This window comes from Schistocerca americana, chromosome 1 (assembly GCF_021461395.2).
Source record: "Schistocerca americana isolate TAMUIC-IGC-003095 chromosome 1, iqSchAmer2.1, whole genome shotgun sequence".
NCBI lineage: Eukaryota > Metazoa > Arthropoda > Insecta > Orthoptera > Acrididae > Schistocerca > Schistocerca americana.
The window spans coordinates 814,332,833-814,352,925 of record NC_060119.1 but is presented as its reverse complement, the minus strand read 5'-3'; the positions used below and the strand labels follow the sequence as shown (position 1 = coordinate 814,352,925).

Here is a 20,093-nt window from a genome sequence, read left to right as displayed (position 1 = left end):
GGTCTTGCGAGACCCAGCGCGACATGAAGGGCCGGCCCTGCAAGTGGCAGGTTCACTCAGGTGCTTGCCACTGTGTCGCAGAGATCGCGTCTGGCTGCTGTTGCCTGTCGTGCAATTGTATTATCTGCTGATGTTCTGTCTGTCGAGGATTGCTAAACCCGGTTTTCATCGATACAGCAGAAAGTGCCACAGAGATAGGCCTCCTCCTCAGTGTCTGCCGCAGCCGCCCTACACGCCATTGTGCGCCGTCCACCAACAGTACACCAGCTGCACGATCACGCTGAGCTCGGAAACAGGCAAGATGAAAAAGTTAGTGATCGTTTTGCAGAGTAAAACTGTTGTGGACTGGCAAGACAGCCAATCCACAATGACGGGTAGCCGAATGGCACGCGTTTAAGCTCACGCAGGCTGGCGTGAGGTCTGGAACAGGACACGGAAATGAACTAGCAAAAACAGGACGTAGCTGAGGAATACTTAACTTTAATCCATAATTGGTGAACATCGGTCTGACGGTACATGCATCACAAGATAAATAGCAAATGATAATGGCGCCTTGCTAGGTCGTAGCAAATGACGTAGCTGAAGGCTATGCTAAACTGTCGTCTCTCTAGACTAGACCTGCCGTGTAGCGGCGCTCGGTCTGCAATCACTCGTAGTGGCGACACGCGGGTCCGACGTATACTACCGGACCGCGGCCGATTTAAAGGCTACCACCTAGCAAGTGTGGTGTCTGGCGGTGACACCACAAAAACTTTATTTGTTCTACATAAGTTCGTGAATTTCTCTAATATTCATTCGTCTAAGTTGTGTTTACAATAATGCAACGGCGTTAGTTAAGGTAGAGTGATCGACCGATCTCCAAGGCAAAATATTCGTGTGGGGTGTCGTACAGAAGAATTGTTCACATGTTATTATTCTTAGTATTTTCATTCCAAATTTCTGTAAATAAGTTTGGATTAGGCGTATTTGATTATTTTTAATCTCAATAAATGAATATGTCAATAGGGTAATCAAAATAGTATGTTCAGGTCCTTGATGATCTGTGTCATGAGTTTGCAAACCTTTTCTCCCCCGGATTACCTCGGTCAACAAAATTCTAATCCGACAGTAATTTTCAACGAACAGGATTCAATACTTTTTCCACGTCCGTCGTAGTCATCTGCGCTGTTGAAGACGACCTAAAAGCAGTATTGAGGCACCTGGAGCAACGGAGCCCGTGTACTCTAGTGAGTGGGATACATTTCTTGCTCTTACCTTTCTCGGCATGGGCACCACAGCCTCAGTAAATGTAACCAACGATGCTGTTTCAACAAGGCTGCTATTTTAAATTTATTTACTTTTTTTTATTTATTCGTTTATTCTGTCTTACATCTAACCAGACATCCTTAATGAGTCAACACTGCAATTAGTACGCTGCAGGAGAATTGTAAAATAAATAAATAAATAAAAAATCAACCAGAAAGTGAGAAGCAATCGAAATCAAACAGCACGGATTGAAATGTATGTGACGTTATTTCAGTGATGACAAAATTGCGCCAAATTTACAAGAAACTTGTCACTATTAAACTATTTACCAGTAAGATGAGTGGCCTTTCGGGTTCTGGGCGCTAGAGTCTGGAACCGAGCGATCGCTACGGTCGCAGGTTCGAATCCTGCCTCGGGCATGGATGTGTGTGATGTCCTTAGGTTAGTTAGGTTTCAGTAGTTCTAAGTTCTAGACGACTGATGACCTCAGAAGTTAAGTCGCATAGTGCTCAGAGCCATTTGAACCATTTTGAACCAGTGAGATGCACTTCCTCTGGCCAGGGTGCGGTTCGGAACGGTGTCATAAAACCGTTGTATCCTCTACTGAGGCAACTAATGTTAACGGTCCTTAATGTCCTGGATATTGGCACTGGGACGTCTGAGCTGATCCCTCGTATGTTGTGTTGGAGATAGCTGGGGATCTTACTGGGCACGGTAGTGCCTCAACATTAGGCAGACAATCATCTTCATGTTGAAGCTTTTTGTCTGTGTTTACTTTAACAATAACATATGTTTTTCAGTGGGGTCAGCCTTTAGCAAAGCACAATTTTATTTTTTGTCCCAGACATGTTTCGCTGCAGTTGCAGCATCATCAGTGTTTTTTTATTGTTATGGCTGTTAAACATAAGGAATCTTCTTTACTGTTTAAATACATACAAATATTAGTTTCTAAATAATAATTGTAGGTTTGTGATGAGCACGTAAACGTGTAATTACGATTTATAAACTAATATTTGTATCTATTTAAACAGTAAAGAACATTCCTTATATTTAACAGCCATAACAATAAAAAAAAACACTGATGATGCTGCAACTGCAGTGAAATATGTCTGGGACAAAAAACAAAATTGTGGTCTGCTATAGGCGGACCCACTCAAAAACATATGTTATCAGGTAGACAATTCACAGAGACACGAACCATGCGTGGACGAACAACATCCTGTTGCAAAATGGCACTATGATAATGTTGCATAATAGGAAGCGCATCAAGACACAGGATGTCCGTGACGTACTGTTGTGACGACAGGATTCCCTGTCATTTCAGCTCTGGCCAGAAGTCGTACCCGATGGCTCCCCACACTATGACGCTAATCGTAATACTGCTGTGTCTTTCCAAACATTGGAAGAATGGCGCCTCTCCCCAGCTCGCCACTATTCTCGCCGACCATAGCGCTGAACTGCGGTTCGTCGCTGCCACTCATCAGCAGTCCTCACGACACCACTCCAAACGAAGCTGTTTGCATTGTGTTAACCGCAGCCTGCGCATGGAACGGTAATTCAATGCCCGGCTGTTCCTAGTCTGCAATTAATGGTGTGAGATGACGCAGAGTGTTGCTGGCAGTCCATTACCTGTTCCTGGATAGCAGGCGCAGATGTGAAGGGGTAATGATATGCTTGGTGTTCAAAACGGCGATCCCCGTTGTTGTGTCTACACGTGGTCGGACGGAACCTTGACGAGGGGTAATCCTACCCTCATTTCCCCATGCAGTCCAACATCGGACCACTGTCACACCCGAATTCTATACAAATCTGGATATTCCACGATTTAACCCCCTGGCCAAATGGAGACCCACAATGAGGCCCCATCCAAACTCTGTCAGGTGCTGATAACGCTGCCTCATTCGTGTACGCGACACCTCCCTGTCGTTATCAGTGACCACTCAACATCTGACGCTGTTCACGCCCCTTATACACCCTACCAAGCCAGGTTACACGAACAACATAATACAATCGTACAGCCGTTGTAAGTGTAATAGAGAATTGCAAATCTGGTAATTTATGTAGCCTGCCGATGTTGAGTACCTGAACAGATTTACAGCTCGATCTGAGCATGTCTCCTGGGTATCTCCCATTTTCTCACGCTGTATGCAATGGTAATGACCACAAAATAATGATATGTATAATAATCAATGTAAGGAATTTAAGAAATGGTAGTCTTACCGATATTATATTAGACAATTTGCTCGTTATGTTCGTCTCGGGTGTGAGTAGTGACATCGAATAAAGACGTGGGGCAACAGTACAGTAGTAATTAAACTTGAGCTAGAGTTCGTCTGGGCGAGAAATGAAATGGAAAGAAGAAAACAGAAAGTGAAACACATGAAAAAAGCGCTAGCAGTTTCCAATGTGACATAAATACTGGTTCCTTGCTGGACTGAAAGAAAACGGCTGGGGTATGCCGGCAAGGAAGCTTCGTCGATGATAAAAGATAACGTTTTAAGCTTTTCCTAAGTGCAGGTTAGGTAACATGGCGATTACAGTGTACACTACTGGCCATTAAAATTGCTACACCAAGCAGAAATGCGGATGATAAACGGGTATTCATTGGACAAATAATTTATACTAGAACTGACATGTGATTACATTTTCACGCAATTTGGGTGCATACATCCTGAGAAATCAGCACCTAGAACAACCATTTCTGGCTGTAATAACGGCCTTGATACGCCTGGGCATTGAGTCAAACAGAGGTTGGATGGCGTGTACAGGTACAGCTGCCCATGCAGCTTCAACACGATACCACGGTTCATCAAGAGTAGTGACTGGCGTATTGTGATGAGCCAGTTGCTCGGCCACCATTGACCAGACGTTTTCAATTGGTGAGAGATCTGGAGAGTGTGCTGGCCAGGGCAGCAGTCGAACATTTTCTCTATCCAGAAAGGCCCGTGCAAGACCTGCAACATGCGGTCGTGCATTATCCTCCGAAATGTAGGGTTTCGCAGGGATCGAATGAAGGGCAGAGCCATGGGTCGTAACACATCTGAAATGCAATATCCACTGCTCAAAGTGCCGTCAATGCGAACAAGAGGTGACCGAGACTTGTAATCAATGGCACCCCATACCATCACGCCGGGTGATACACCAGTATGGCGATGACGAATACACGCTTCCAATGTGCGTTCACTGCGATGTCGTCAAACACGGATGCGACCACTATGATGCTGTAAACAGAACCTGGATTCATCCGAAAAAATGACGTTTTGCCATTCGTGCAGCCAGGTTCGTCGTTGAGTACACCATAGCAAACGCTCCTGTCTGTGATGCAGCGTCAAGGGTAACTGCAGCCATGGTCTCAGAGCTGATAGTTCATGCTGCTGTAAGCCGGCCGGGGTGGCCGAGTGGTTCTAGGCGCTACAGCCTGGAACCGCGCGACCGCTACGGTCGCAGGTTCGAATCCTGCCTCGGGCATGGATGTGTGTGATGTCCTTAGGTTAGTTAGGTTAACGTAGTTCTAAGTTCTAGGGGACTGATGACCTCAGAAGTTAAGTCCCATAGTACTCAGAGCAATTTGAACCATTTTGATCCATGCTGCTGTAAACGTCGTCGAACTGTTCGTGCAGATGGTTGTCTCGCAAACGTCCCCATCTGTTGACTCAGGGATCGAGACGTGGCTCCACGATCCGTTACATCCATGCGGATAAGATGCCTGTCATCTCGACTTCTAGTGATATGAGGCCGTTGGGATCCAGCACGGCGTTCCGTATTACCCTCATGAACCCAACATTCCATATTCCGCTAACAATCATTGGATCTCGACCATCGCGAGCAGCAATGTCGTGATACGATAAACCGCAATCGCGATAGGCTACAGTCGGAAACGTGATGGTACGCATTTCTCCTCCTTACACGATGCATGACAACATCATTTCACAAGGCAACGCCGGTCAACTGCTGTTTGTGTATGAGTAATCGGTTGGAAACTTTCCTCATGTCAGCACGTTGTAGGGGGACAAGAAAGGAGCCTCCACGAAGAGTATGTGAATGCAATACACATACTCGGGCGTCCCCTGGGCGGTTGTATACCGGCTGATCCTTTCACTCCAGAAGCAACATGATAATCCTACAGAAAAGGACCTTATCTGGTCCAGCACTGACGATTATCTCTGTAAATATTGAAGGCCTGTCTGCATGCAAAGAACGTCTACTACAAGACCTCTGTCAGAAAGAGAAATGTGACGTCCTATTTCTACAAGAAACTCACAGAGATAGCACACTCAAAAGACACAAGATAAACGGCATGCGACTAGTAGCTGAAAGGCCACATCGACATTATGGCAGCGCAATCTTTACCAGGCCAAACATACAGATCCTTTCAAGCAGTATAAACGACATCAATGATACTGAAGTGCTAACCATTGAACTTAGTGACTGCACTGTTACATCAGTGTACAAACCACCAACTGTAGACTTTTCCAGCTCCAACGTAAACAATTTTAATAAAGACAGAATTAATTTTGCAATCGGTGATTTCAACAGCCACAGTACGCAGTGGGGCTACCAAGAAGACGACGACAATGGCACGGCTGTGATCTGCTGGGCCGAGCTAAACAACCTAAAACTGATACATGACAATAAACTGCCTGCTTCCTACAACAGTGGCAGATGGGGGAGAGGTTATAACCCGGACCTCATCTTCGTTAGCCATCAAGTAACGTCCCAATGCTCAAAAGGAGTTTGCTCACCAATACCAAACACCCAGCACCGTCCAATAATGTGCCAGATCACATCTGTTGTTAAACCCCATAGCGTACCTTTTCGCCGTAGGTACAATTTTAAGAAACCAGAATGGTCAATCTTTCAAAACCTCATGGGAGATTCTGTAAACAACCTACCACCTGAACCAAGATTCTATGACAATTTCGTGAAGGCTGTGCAGTGGTGTTCCAAGCAATTGATCCCTAGAGGATGCAGAAGCAATTATGTTGAAGGCCTTACGCCAGAATTAGAGGATCAGTTGCAGCAATGCGGGCGAGCAGCTAACCGAGTCACTAGCTAAAACCAGGAGAGAGAAATTACTGAGGACAATAGAGGAATTGGATATGAAAAGGAGCAGTCTCAACAATGACCCGACTTTCTCTCCAGGACATGCTCCCGTCACAGCCGACCAAATAGCCCACCAGCTTCTCAAGAATGGGAAACCCGACACCAAAATCAGGAAGTCGGAGACCAAAATAGACAGGATTGAACACCAAGAAAATTCAACTCTGGCCACCCCTCTCACAATGGCAGATCTGGACAAAGCCATAGCGAAATGCAGCTAAGGAAGTCCATGGGCTTGGTCGGGATTTTTGTTGAACAGATTAAACACTTTGGTCCCAACGTTAAACAATGGCTACTGAAACTGTTTAACAATTGCATGGAAACAGGTCAGATTCCCACAATCTGGAGGAAGGCTAAAGTTATTGCCATTTTAAAACCAGGCAAAAATGCTGATGGCCCCAGAAATTTCCGACCCGTATCACTTCTCTGCCATATCTTTAAAATCTTTGAAAGAATACTCCAGGATCGCCTCTCCAGTGCCATAGAACCCTACCTAATCCCCCAACAAGCAGGTTTCCGCCCAGGGAAAAGCACTACATCTCAGGTAATTAACCTCATCCAGCTGATTGAAGAGGGCTATGAGAACCGGAAAATAACCGGTGCCGCCTTTATAGACTTGACAGCCGCATATGACACCGTCAACTTGCGTCTGCTAATGAAGAAGCTGTATGCCATTACCAGGGACTTTAAATTCACATCCACAGTTAGAAGTCTGTTAGATAACCGTAGGTTCTCTGTGGAATTCCAAGGGATGCATAGCAGGTGGCGGGCCCAGAAAAATGGTCTCCCTCAGGGCAGCGTACTGGCACCCTTACTTTCCAACATATACACCAACGATCAACCACTGCCAGCTGGTACGGAACGCCGATGACCGTGCTATGGCCGTACAAGGTGACTCCTTTGAGGATGTTGAGACAAAGCTCACGGATGAGCTAGACATGCTCTGTCAGTACTACGCCGACAATCAACTCAAGCCGAACCCTAGCAAAACAAAAGTTTGCGCCTTCCATCTCCGTAACAAGCAGGCATCCCGTAAGCTGCGTGTCTTCTCGAAGGACACACTCCTCGAATACTGCGTTAACCCCAAATACCTAGGAGTAACCCTAGACAGGGCTCTGACGTATAAACAGCACTGTATTAACACCAAAATGAAGGTGAGCGACAGAAATAATATTCTTCGTAAAGTAACGAACTCCTCCTGAGGCGCAAAGCCATAGGTAGTGAGGACAACAGCACTAGCAGTTTGCTTCCCAGCAGGCGAATATGCAAGCAGTGTCTGGTACAACTCTACCCACGCTAAACAGGTCGACATTGCTTTGAACGAGACCTGCAGGCTCGTCACTGGATGTCTGAAACCAACGCCAACAGACAAGCTCTACCATCTTGCTGGGATTGCACCTCCTGCACTGGCGAAGAGAAGCGGCAGCCTATAGTGAAAGAGCGAGAGCTGAGATGGCAGAGAGTCACCCCCTCCACAAAACTCAGCCAGCCACCAAACGCTTGAAATCTACACGCAGTTTTCTCAGAGCAACCGAAGATTTTAGCGACCAACCTGGATCTAGGGTGGAGAGATGGAAGCGGTCGGGAGAAGGGCACTGGATGGAACCAAAGGAAGAATTGGCACCAGGTTACGATGAGGATTGGGTGGTCTGGAGATCACTAAACAGGCTACGCACCAACACTGCACGGTCAAGAGATAACCTTCTGAAGTGGGGATATTCTACATCATCTAATCTCTGCGACTGTGGAGAGGTGCAGACGACCCAGCACATGTATAACTGCCCTGAATGTCCTTCACACTGCACTTTAGAGGATATGATGTTGGCAACCCGAAATGCTGTCGATGTAGCTCGCTTATGGCCAAATGCCTATAACATTTTGTTTCTGTGCACACATAGTTGTATATATATGTTTTATATATATTTTCATATGCCTGTAATTAATTTTTTTTCTGTGTGCTATTCATTTTTTTATATTCCTGTATCCATGGTGCTTCTGACACGAATAAAATTTTTAAAAAAGCACGTTGTAGGTGTCGTCACCGGGGCCAACCTTGTGTGAATGCTCTGAAAAGCTAATGATTTGCATATCACAGCATCTTCTTCCTGTCGGTTAACTTTTACGTCTGTAGCTCGTCATCTTCGTGGTGTAGCAATTTTAATGGCCAGTAGTGTAATTTGTTCCACAGTCGTATGGCTGAAAAGGAGAGAGACTGAGAAAGATTTGGTGTTACAGAGTAGTACAGCTAAGATGCTCGCTGTATCCGCTCTGGTGTTGCAGTTGCGGCACAGTGATAGGTGTTTAATACGTGAGGCTAGTACTGAGAGTGCCACTCAAATAAACAGTGAAATATTCAGAGCGTGTCTGCTCGAGTCGTCGCTCTACTATTTGTGCCGTGTTGAACATCACCACAACAATAAAGATCAGGCAAGACTGAAGACTGGACTAATTTTTGTTTAATTTGAGGAGTAAAAATTTTTTTCTAAATTTCTGGATTTCATGTAGACACGAGAGAGATCTCCTGCATGCTGCAGTAATTTGTTCTTCCCAATTTGAACGCTGATACATGACTATGAGATTTTTTTTACTTTTTTCTGAAACGGTGATTGGACACTATTAAGAATTACTGGAGGAACTGTTTCATGAAAATGCCAGCACATCAACTTCTCATGTGTTAATGAGGAAGACGTCAGACTGTTTAGGGCTTAGTTTAAACCCAAATTTTTTCCACCCCGTGATAATGAACAAAGGTCATCAGTCATATATGATTCGCCAGCAGCAATTTTCGCAGGGCTGTAGCTTTGATGCAACTGAATATTGTCCATATATAAGTCGAAGTTACAAGAGTGAAGCACAGATGAAACGTCACTGACACGTAAAAAGAAAAGCAGTGGTTCAAGGACTCTGACTTATAGACGGGGACATCTCTTTTTTTGAGTCACATATATAGCACAGTTTGGGAAATTCAGCTGATTCATTTTAATAAGTAATATATCGAAATCAAGAGCATGTTAAGGCCTTCTGAAATCACGCAGTATTAAAATGGTCGCTTCACGTCTGCCCATAGCATGTTTGGCTACGTCAGTCAATTTGGTTAATGCAGCTGCAATGCTGTGGTATTTTTGTAAGCTTTATTAATAGTTATCGTGGATGTTATAAGTTTTAAATAAACTCTACATCTATTCGTGAACAATGTACTTCAAAGCTTTGTCAGTCACTACTAGGTAGTGCCCATGAACCAGTGTCCACACTGCCTGCTAGTCAGCAATCATGCATGCACGGATTTCATGATATCCGAAGTTTCATCCGAGAATCATTTCAAGAACCTGTCCGTCGGGAAAGCCTCTAGTAACACCAGGTAGTGCTCTGGATGCAGTCCCAAAAAGTTAACACTCTCTTCTTCTTGTATCCTACTCACTGAGAAAACTATTTCAGTAGGTTGTAGAGTTCTATGAGATGTACTAATCTGAATTTTCTGTGTCTTGTCAATATTTAAAATTAATCCATATGTTTTGAACCATATGCTGAAGTTTTCAAAAATTTATTAGCTGCCCTTGTAGTAAGACGACTGGTGTCAATTTTTATTTCTGTTTATCTGTAACCTACAAAATAGGACGAATTTCCGTATTATGCCATTACGTAACTAAACTGATATTTTGTAAGGGCCAGTCAAATAAAGTTTGAATATTTTACTGCAGAAGTCATAATATGAATCTGAACATTTAGTTTTGAGAGAGCTAATAACATTGAAATAATTTAATTACATCTTCCAAAGATGTTTTCAAACTTCTTTTAGAACACTTTTCTTAGAAACCAGAGTCTATTTATTTCTGAAATGTTCAGAAAAAGGTATCTGTCACAGAGAGAAAAAAATGTTATTCGGAGTGTGTTAATTTATCTCCAGATGTAGCTAACGTCATGAAATGCTGTTAAATTAGTTTCTCAACCTCCATTTATCGAAATTTTGCCTCCAAGATCATATGAATCGGTTCCTCATTAAATTTTTTAATGTATTAATATTTTCCCATTTTCTGTTTATAAACTGCATTTTTCAGTTTTGTAATTTTTAGCTGTTAGAACCTGATGTAACTTTAAAGTTTCTTTTATCTTCTTCCTCAAACGTCTCTTGGTTGATTTTGTCATGTAGTCAAAAATTAGACATCAAAGTGATACAATGTAGCTGAACATAGCAACCCTTAACACAATCACATGTACTGATACGAACCCTAAAAGACTGTTTTTAAAGTTTTCTTACCAGCTTTTAGGAAGCTGTTCAGCGCCTCTTATCGAGTTTCTGTAATTTAAGATTTTTCTTTATTTATGTTACACGTTCTTGCCAGTCTGTGTATGATCGATATTCTCAGTTAGTTCCACTAGATGTGGGTCTCATACATTTGAACAGTATTAAAATATAGACCTTACACGTATTTTGCGTGTTTTGTAGGGGAACTGCAGTTTCGCTGTATCCTACAAGTGAATCTTAACCGGCCATTTTCCTTAATCACAGGTGAGTCTATCCGGTCATTCCACTTTATATCTATAAGCATTACAGAGCGAGGAGGCGCAGCTGCAAAACTCTGGACTCATATTCAGGAGAACAGCGATTCAAATGCCCCTCCGGCCATACCAATTTAGATTTTCCATTATTATCCTAAGTCACTTTCTAAGTAGGCTGTTTAGGTTTTTATGTTGGTAACGCCACGTAGCGCTCTGTATGAAAATCACTGACTGTGCTGCGTGCAGTCTGTGGCTGATTTGCATTGTTGGAATATTTGCTATTGTAGTGTTGGTCAGTTGTATGTGAACAGCGCGTAGCGTTGCGCAGTTGGAGAGTTTTCAAATGGCTCTGAGCACTATGGGACTTAACATCTATGGTCATCAGTCCCCTAGAACTTAGAACTACTTAAACCTAACTAACCTAAGGACATCACACAACATCGTCATCACGAGGCAGAGAAAATCCCTGACCCCGCCGGGAATCGAACCCAGGAACCCGGGCGTGGGAAGGCGCAGTTGGAGGCGAGCCGCCAGCAGTGGTGGATGTGGGGAGAGAGATGGCAGAATTTTGAGAGCGGACAATGTCTACCTGTGTCCATCAGAAAGAGTAAATTTTTAATACTGGATATCATGAAATGATATACATATAATGACTTTCGAACATTATTAAGGTAAATACATTGTTTGTTCTCTATCAAAATCTTTCATTTGCTAACTATGCCTATCAGTAGTTAGAATCTTTTATTTAGCTGGCAGTATTGGCGCTCGCTGTATTGCAGTAGTTCGAGTAACGAAGATTTTTGTGAGGTAAGTGATTTATGAAAGGTATAGGTTACTGTTAGTCAGGGCCTTTATTTTGTAGAGATTATTGAAAGTCAGATTGCTTTGTGCTAAAAATATTGTGTGTCAGTTTAGTGTTGATCAGAATAAGTAAAGAGAGAAATGTCTGAGTACGTTCAGTTCTGCTCAGCTGTTCGAAAATCAAATATCGTAGAGGTTTACCAGCACAGTCATTTAAAATTTTCCAAAGGGAACCTTTCAACTTATGGCCGATTCTTTGAAAGAGTGCAGCCAATTTTCGTGCTCGATCCGAACTCCTCTTCCGTCTTCAAAGACTTCGTAGTTGAATGCACAGTAACACCTAATCTTGCTTCCTCTTTTCCTTAATACTGGAATGACATATCTCACTCATCGATTTTCAGGTTTCGTGAAGGACACAGCTTTCCGTCTCAGTGTATTAGGCGATAGTTGGAAATCTCTGTATGAGGCTGATGTTTTATAGATATGTAACTTGATAACATTGCAATTTTTGTCCAACAGAATTTCTTCGTAGATAAGTGCATCATCTGTAGAGCCTGAGAAGCAAAAATACCATCTGATAAGTCATTAATCTATACCGACCAGCAGTGGTCACCATTACAGTCCCCTGCAGCACACCATATGTACTTGAGTGACGACAGTTGTTGCAACTGCATCACTAATTACAGTTTCTGTGCGAACATCCTCGAAGAGGTCGCGTCTGTATGTTGCTAACACATATACACTGTCCAGTCACATTAACGTGTGGGGGACTGATAACCTTCGCTGTTTAGTCCCCCTTAAACATACCAACAACCACCACCACCATTAACGTGACCACTTGTGAAAGAGCTAAATAACCACCTTTTCAGCGCGGACTGCTGCAAGACATGTAGGAAGAGAGTCAGTGAGGTTCTGGAAGGTACCAACAGGGACGTGGTGCCATGCCGACAGCAGGGGCGTGACTGGACTCGGCTGAGGATACATGCTGCGAACAGCCCAATTTAGGTGGTCCTACAGAGTCCGGACTGGGTTTAAATCGGTGAAGTTGGTGGCCAGGTAAGTGCGGTAAGCACATGCTGGTGCTGTTCGAACCACGCACGTACACTCGGACGCTATGGCCGAGCGGTTCTAGGGGCTTCAGTCAGGAGCCGCGCTGCTGCTACGGTCGCAGGTTCGAATCCTGCCTCGGGCGTTGATGTGTGTGGTGTCCTTAGGTTACATCTACATCTACATTTATACTCCGCAAGGCAACCAACGGTGTTTGGCGGAGGGCACTTTACCTGCCACTGTCATTACCTCCCTATCCTGTTCCAGTCGCGTATGGTTCGCGGAAGAACGACTGCCGGAAAGCGTCCGTGCGTGCTCGAATCTCTCTAATTTTACATTCGTGATCTCCTCGGGAGGTATAAGCAGGGGGAAGCAATATATTCGATACCTCATCTAGAAACGCACCCTCTCTAAACCTGGACAGCAAGCTACACTGTGATGCAGAGCGCCTCTCTTGCAGAGTCTGCCACTTGAGTTTGCTAAACGTCTCCCTAACGCTATCACGCTTACCAAATAACCCTGTGACGAAACGCGCCGCTCTTCTTTGGATCTTCTCTATCTCCTCTGTCAACCCGACCTGGTACGGATCCCACACTGATGAGCAGTATAGTTCGAACGAGTGTTTTGTAAGCCATCTTCTTTGTTGATGTCCTACATTTTCTAAGGACTCTCCCTATGAATCTCAACCTGGCACACGCCTTTTTATATGATCATTCCACTTCAAATCGTTCGGTACACACACTCCCAGATCTTTTACAGAAGTAACTGCTACCAGTGTTTGTTCCGCTATTATATAATCATACAATAAATGATCCTTCTTTTTATGTATTCCCAGTACATTACATTTGTCTATGTTAAGGGTCAGTTACCACTCCCTGTACCAAGTGCCTATCCGCTGCAGATCTTCCTGCATTTCGTTGCAATTTTCTAATGCTGCAACTTCTCTGTATACTACAGCATCATCCGCTAAAAGCCGCATGGAACTTCCGACACTATCTACTAGGTCATTTATATATATTGTGAAAAGCAATGGTCCCATAACACATCCCTGTGGCTCGCCAGAGGTTACTTTAACGTCTGTAGACGTCTCTCCATTGAGAACATTGAGAGGTTAGTTAGGTTTAAGTAGTTCTAAGTCTAGGGGACCGATGATCTCAGATGTTAAGTCTCATAGTGCTTAGAACAATTTGAACGATTTTGAATGCACGTACACTGCGAGCTGTGTGACACACTGCATGCATTGTCCTGCTGGTAGATGCCATTGGGCCGAGCAGAAACAAACTGCATGAAGGGATGGACGCGGTCCCTCAGGATAGACGCATATTTGCGTTGATTCATTGTTCATTCCAGGATGACGAGCTCACACAGGTAACGCCACGAAAACATTTGCTAAACCATAACGCATGGAGTGTGTTTGCTTTCAGATATTTCACGCCGTACACGCCAACGGCCATGTCTCCGATCGAACGAAAAACGTGATTCATTTGAAAATTCCACCTGTCGTCTGTCTGTGGACGTCCAGTTGCGGTACTGGCGTGCGAATTCCAGCCTTCGTCTCGATGAACAGCAGCCAACATCGGTGCACGAACCAGGCACCTGCTGCAGAGCCCATACACAGCAATGTTCCCTGAACAGTTGTTAAGGAGACTCTGTCGGCAACCACTTGGTTCAACTGGGCGGTCAGTTGTTCAACAGTTGCACGCCCATTCTCCCATACACATCACCGCAGCCGTAGTTCATTTCTATCATGTACCGCCCTTGTGCAGCATAGTTCTCAAATGGTTTAAATGGCTCAGAGCACTATGGGACTTAACGTCTGAGGTCATCAGTCCCCTAGGACTTAGAACAACTTAAACCTAACTAACCTAAGGACATCACACACATCCATGCCCGAGGCAGGATTCGAACCTGCGCCGTAGCGGTCGCGCGGTTCCAGACTGTAGCGCCTAGAACCCCTCGGCCACTCCGGCCGGCAGCATAGTTCTCTCGGCGTTCGTTTTGGATTTCGTCATTTTGACATGTTCGAAATGCTTTAACCACGGCAGCACGCGAATATTTCATAAACTTAGCCGATTTGGAAAATGTTGCACCCTTGGGCCGAAAGCCATTGATCATGCCCTTCTGGATGCCAGATAAATCTCTGCGTTTCGTGCATTATGACGACTTTACTGTGTTCCCCCCCCCCCCCCCCCCCCCCCCCCCCCCGATAAGCTTCATACACCTTCCAACGCTAGAACTGCCACCTGCCGACTGTGAGTGGTTATTGCACGCTGACGTCGAACGCATGCGGTGATCACATTAATGTGATGGCACCGTGTAGCATACACTGAGGTGACTAAAGTCATGGGATACCTCCTAATATCGTGCCAGACCTCTTTTGGAACAGCCTAGTGCAGCAGCTCTACGTGGCATGGACTAAACAAGTCGTTCAGAGTCCCCTGTAGAAATATTCAGCCATGCTACCTATATAACCGTCCATAATTGTTGTCGGTGCGTGATTTTGTGCATATAACGACCTCTCGATTATGTTCCATAAAAGTTCGATGGGATTCATGCCGGTCGATCTGGGTGGCCAAATCACTCGCTCGATTTATCCGGACTGTTCTGACTTGACGCATTGTCATTCTCAAAAATTTCATCGTTGTTTGGAAACATGGTACACGTATGGGTGAAAATCGTCTGCACGCAGCCGAACATAACAGTTTCCAGTCCATTGCATGTAGACGCAGCCCACACCATTACGGAGCCACCACCAGCTTGCACATTGCAACGCTGAAAACTTGGGTCCAAGGCTGCGTGGGGTCTGCGCCACACTCGGACCCTACCGTCAGCTCTTACCAACTGAAATCGGGACTCATCTGATCATACCATGGTTTTCCAGTCTTCTAGGGTCCAACCGATGCGGTCACGAGCGCAGGAGAGACGCCGCAGGAGATGCGGTTTTACCAACGGCACTCGCGTCTATCGTCTGCTGCCACAGCCCATTAACTTCAGATTTCAGAGCACTGTTCTAACGGATACGTTCGTCATACGTCCCAAATTGAGTTCTGCTATTATTTCATTGACAACTCTACACAGACACCGCTGCTCTCGGCCGTTAAGTGAAGGCCCCCGGCCACTGCCTTTTCCACGGTGAGAGGTAATCCCTGAAATTTGGAATTCTCAGCACACTCTTGACACTGTGTATCTCGGAATATTGAGTTCCCCAACCATTACTGAAATGGAATGTCCCATGCGTCTAGCTCGAACTACCAATCAGCGTTCAGTCTGTTGATTCCCGTCGTGTGGCCACAATAACGTCGGAAAGCTTTTCAGATGAATCACCTGAGTACAAATGACAGCTCCGCCAATGCACTACCACTTAATACCATCGCCTTCAGTGTAAGTGCGTATCGCTGTCACATGATCCTGTTACCTCAGAGCATATCCATAGTATCCATCTGTAACAGGTAATTTTCAAAGAAATCTTTTATAGACTGTTTCGCTGGAAGTTTTCTCTCGTCCACCACAATGGTGCAGTTACGTCTGCAGATGAATCCGGTGGCCGATTAAAGCAGCAAACTTCGTCTTAAGTTCCATTCGAGTGCAGAATTAATATCTGCTACAGTTCGATTAAGATTATTGTCTACTGATACAGATGCGCCGTGAAGCCTGACTTTTTCTCCTAAGATTTTACTATCATCTGTTTCTGGTTTTCGCCAGATCTCAGTGCCAAATGTGACGTCACAGTTTTCTAATATGCTTTGGCGATTTTTTGCGGTATTATTGTGAGTGCGTCTACAAAAATTACTAATATTTTGATAGTCCCATCTACTGGGTGTTTTCATGAGGTGTGATCAGGACTGAGTCTCACGTCGTTCTTGAGATGCATAGCTATTATCATGATGTGGACTAGGTCTTCTGGAAGTGCCTCCCCCCTTTTCACTCTTTTTAGCTAGTCAAAAAGCTGCTTATTGTGCGACATTTCGTACCCTCTTAGACCCATGTTCTGAAACTGAGCTTTATCGTGTGTTACGAGCGTCAGAAATTTACGATAATGCTAACCCTGCGATGTTCAGGGGTCTTCAGTCTGGTATGATACATCTCTCTACTTTACATCCTGTGCAAGTCTCTTCATCTCTGCATGACTACTGCATCCTACATTCATTTGACGTTGCTTGCTATAGTGGATCTTTGGTCTCCCTCTAAAATCCTCACCCCCCCCCCCTCCAACATCCCCCCGTTACCAAACTTATGAGCCTTTGATGACTAAGAATGTGTCACATCAACTAAACCCTTCTTTTAGTCAGGTAGAAACTTCCTTTCTCCTAAAATCGATTCATTACGATCATTAGTTATTTGATGTACCCAACAATCTTCAATATCTACATCTATATGTCTACTCTGCAGTTCGTCGAACCACCTTCACATTATTTCTCCACAGTTCTACTCTCTAAGAGCGCGTGACAAAAATGAGCACTTAAATCTTTCCGTACGGGCTATGATTTCTCTTATTTTACTACTATGATCATGCCTCACTATGTAGGCTGGTGACAACAAAATATTTTCGCATTGAGAGAAGAAAGTTGGTGATCGAAATCTCGCGACAAGATCTCGCCGAAACGAAAAAACCTTTGATTTAATGATTGCGACCACAACTCGCTTATCATATCTGTGTCACTCTCCCCCCGTTTCACGATAATATAAAACGAACTGCCCGTCTCTGGGTTTTTTCGATGCCTTCCGTCAATGCTATCAGGTAAGGATCCCATAACGCACATCGGTATTCTAGCACAGGACAGACAAACATAGTGTGGGCTGTCTCTTTTGTAGATCCGTTGGATCTTATAAATGTTCTGTCAATAAAACGCAGTCTTTGGTTTCCCTTCCACACAATGTTATATTTATGGATCATGACCATTTAAAGTGTTTGTAATTGTAATTCACAGGTGTTTAGCAGAACAGACAGCCTTTAAATTTGTTTGATTTATCATACAACCGAAATTTAACGGATTTTAGTACTTAATGTGGATGACCTCACAATTTTTATCATTAGGGGTCAGCTCTCATTTTTCGCACCATACAGATATCTAAATCATTTTGCGATTGGTTTTGATATTCTGATGATTGTACTAGACAGTAAATGACAAAATCATTTACCAAGAATATAATCACTAATGTAGATTAGCAACAGCAGAGTACCTACAACAATTCCTTGGGGAAGTGACAGATATCACTGGCGTTTTGGTCGATGACTTTCCATCCGTTTCTTTAAGATTCCGTTAGGTCCTTTGTAAAAATTTCGGCTGAAGTTGTCTCCGTCTTTAGCCAGCTTTCGATACGTGCAACGATTTGAGCTTCAGTGATTTCTGTTAATGCGTGGAGCTTTGGATCTTTCCCAACATAGCTACGACAGTTTACAACTACAGTGCTGATTGTTGATATGACTACCATTTTCCTGTGATTGTTACACACATATTGAGACTGAAGACCTTTCTCTGCTTCCCCGAGATCTTATCTTTTTTCTATAACACCGCATTTAAAAAGTTTCTATTCTCTTCCAGTCTGAACTGTTTACCATCCCTGTTTCACTTCCGTACAAGGCTAGACTCTTCAGAAATGATCTCCTATTACTTAATTTTAAATTCTGTGTTAGTAAATTTGTCAGTGCATACTCCGCTGCAGACTGATAACTCATCACAGTTCCTGTTATGACTGCATGTTCATTTACGCAAGAGAATGTAGATGCAGTAAGTAGTTAACTTCAAATGTGCTGTTTGTGTATATAAATAGGCACAAAGATAGCTTTGAACGGCATACTCACCATATTCTGATCATCAAATTTGGTAAGCGTGCGGACGAAGAGGTTGACTCTCACTATGGTGGGGTTGGCACCTAGAGGCAAACAAAATGGAACGAACATTAGTCGTTACGTTGTTGTTGCGTAATGCAGCGTGCTGCGGCAGCCAAAACGTTTGCCTAGGTAGTCAAGTTATTTGGAAATGCAAGTACACAGCGACACAAGAGAGAATAATTTACGACTTGGATACTAGGAGATAAAGTAAAGGACATGTTAAGAACAGAAATAGTTGGAATTGCACAAAAAATTCATAATCTACCAAATATACAGCAAACTACTATGTAGAAACAGTTGCGCTATCGCAGAATAGGAACGTTTAAAGTACCAGCAGTTGTTACTGCGATTGAGCCTGTAGCTATAAATGTCAAGTAAAACTGTTTCATTTTCTACAGTTAATAGCCTGTCGTTTGGAGCCAATCTTTTTCCACAAGAATGATTTCTGTGACCTAAAATGAAATGCCTTCATCACACTATATTTGACATTTAGTTTCAATGAATATTCTAATATACGTAACAGCCGTACTTACATATCAATTCAGTTAACAACTGCTTGGCAATTGGACTGACACGACAGACTCAATGCGTACATCCACCCATAGTACTGTTATTTAAACAAATGCACCACTAAGGTTAAAATATGTCCAACAACTATAAAGTACAAGTGTACTTAATGAGGTCTCTAACCGTCTATCACTATGATTCAAACACGAAAACCAATGATATACTTCCTTTCATATCAATGTTAAAAAAAGGAGCAACAAATTATCTCCCTATAACTCCGCTCACTGAAATTTTGGACAAGATGAAATTGAAAGAAATACACCTTCGCGATAACACGAACGGTTCAGTATATTCGTTCCGTTATTTAATCATCTTTGCTAATGATACGTTGTCCAGCAAATAAAATAGGGTAAGCACTCTCTATTTTCATGCAAGCCAGACGATGTAGAGCTATGTAATCTATTCCTTAATCCAACAAAGAATGTAAGAAACTGGAAACTTAACAACCAAGCAGTCAAAAAAGTGATAATAGTCTTTAATACTAAAGCCAATGGTTCATATTACACATTCAGTATTAACTTAATTATAGCAGCCACACGAAATATTGTAATAGTCAACACGTGAGCTGCTTATGTAACAAGAAGAATGATCAGGCAAGACACATTTATGGTTTCTCTAGCTCTGTTGTTGTAGAATTTCGAATTACTTGAGTGAGTGATAAAAATTCGCAATTTCATTTGGCGGCTAAAACGCAGCGATTTCGTCTTGTGGTGCTGTTGATTAGGATGCCATTGTTACTCAAACAGATTTCATTCTCCGTATGGGATTGGGATTCTATTTCTACTGAGGGTTTTGTACCCTCACATACTCTTTTGGGCGATAATCACTATCTTTACCTTAAAAGATATTGTATAATCAAAAAACTATATAGCAATTTCGTTTCAGAACCAATTAATGTATTTGACAATTGTTTATCTTTTTTCTCCACGTAATGTAATAGTTACTACGAAATTTTGCTGTGATCTGTTATTATCTAATATGAGCTGTACATTTTCGTATAGAT

At 43.4% G+C, this 20,093-nt stretch overlaps 1 protein-coding gene across 1 annotated transcript in view; it reads right to left on the bottom strand.

The window, feature by feature from the left end:
- LOC124594351 (glutamate-gated chloride channel-like) overlaps window positions 1-20,093 on the bottom strand; it is a 180,465-nt gene that overhangs the window by 135,102 nt on the left and 25,270 nt on the right. Inside the window, exon 3 of the mRNA XM_047132721.1 lies at window positions 18,494-18,564. Coding sequence (XP_046988677.1) covers window positions 18,494-18,564 — 71 coding nt within the window. The remainder of the gene's footprint in view (window positions 1-18,493; window positions 18,565-20,093) is intronic.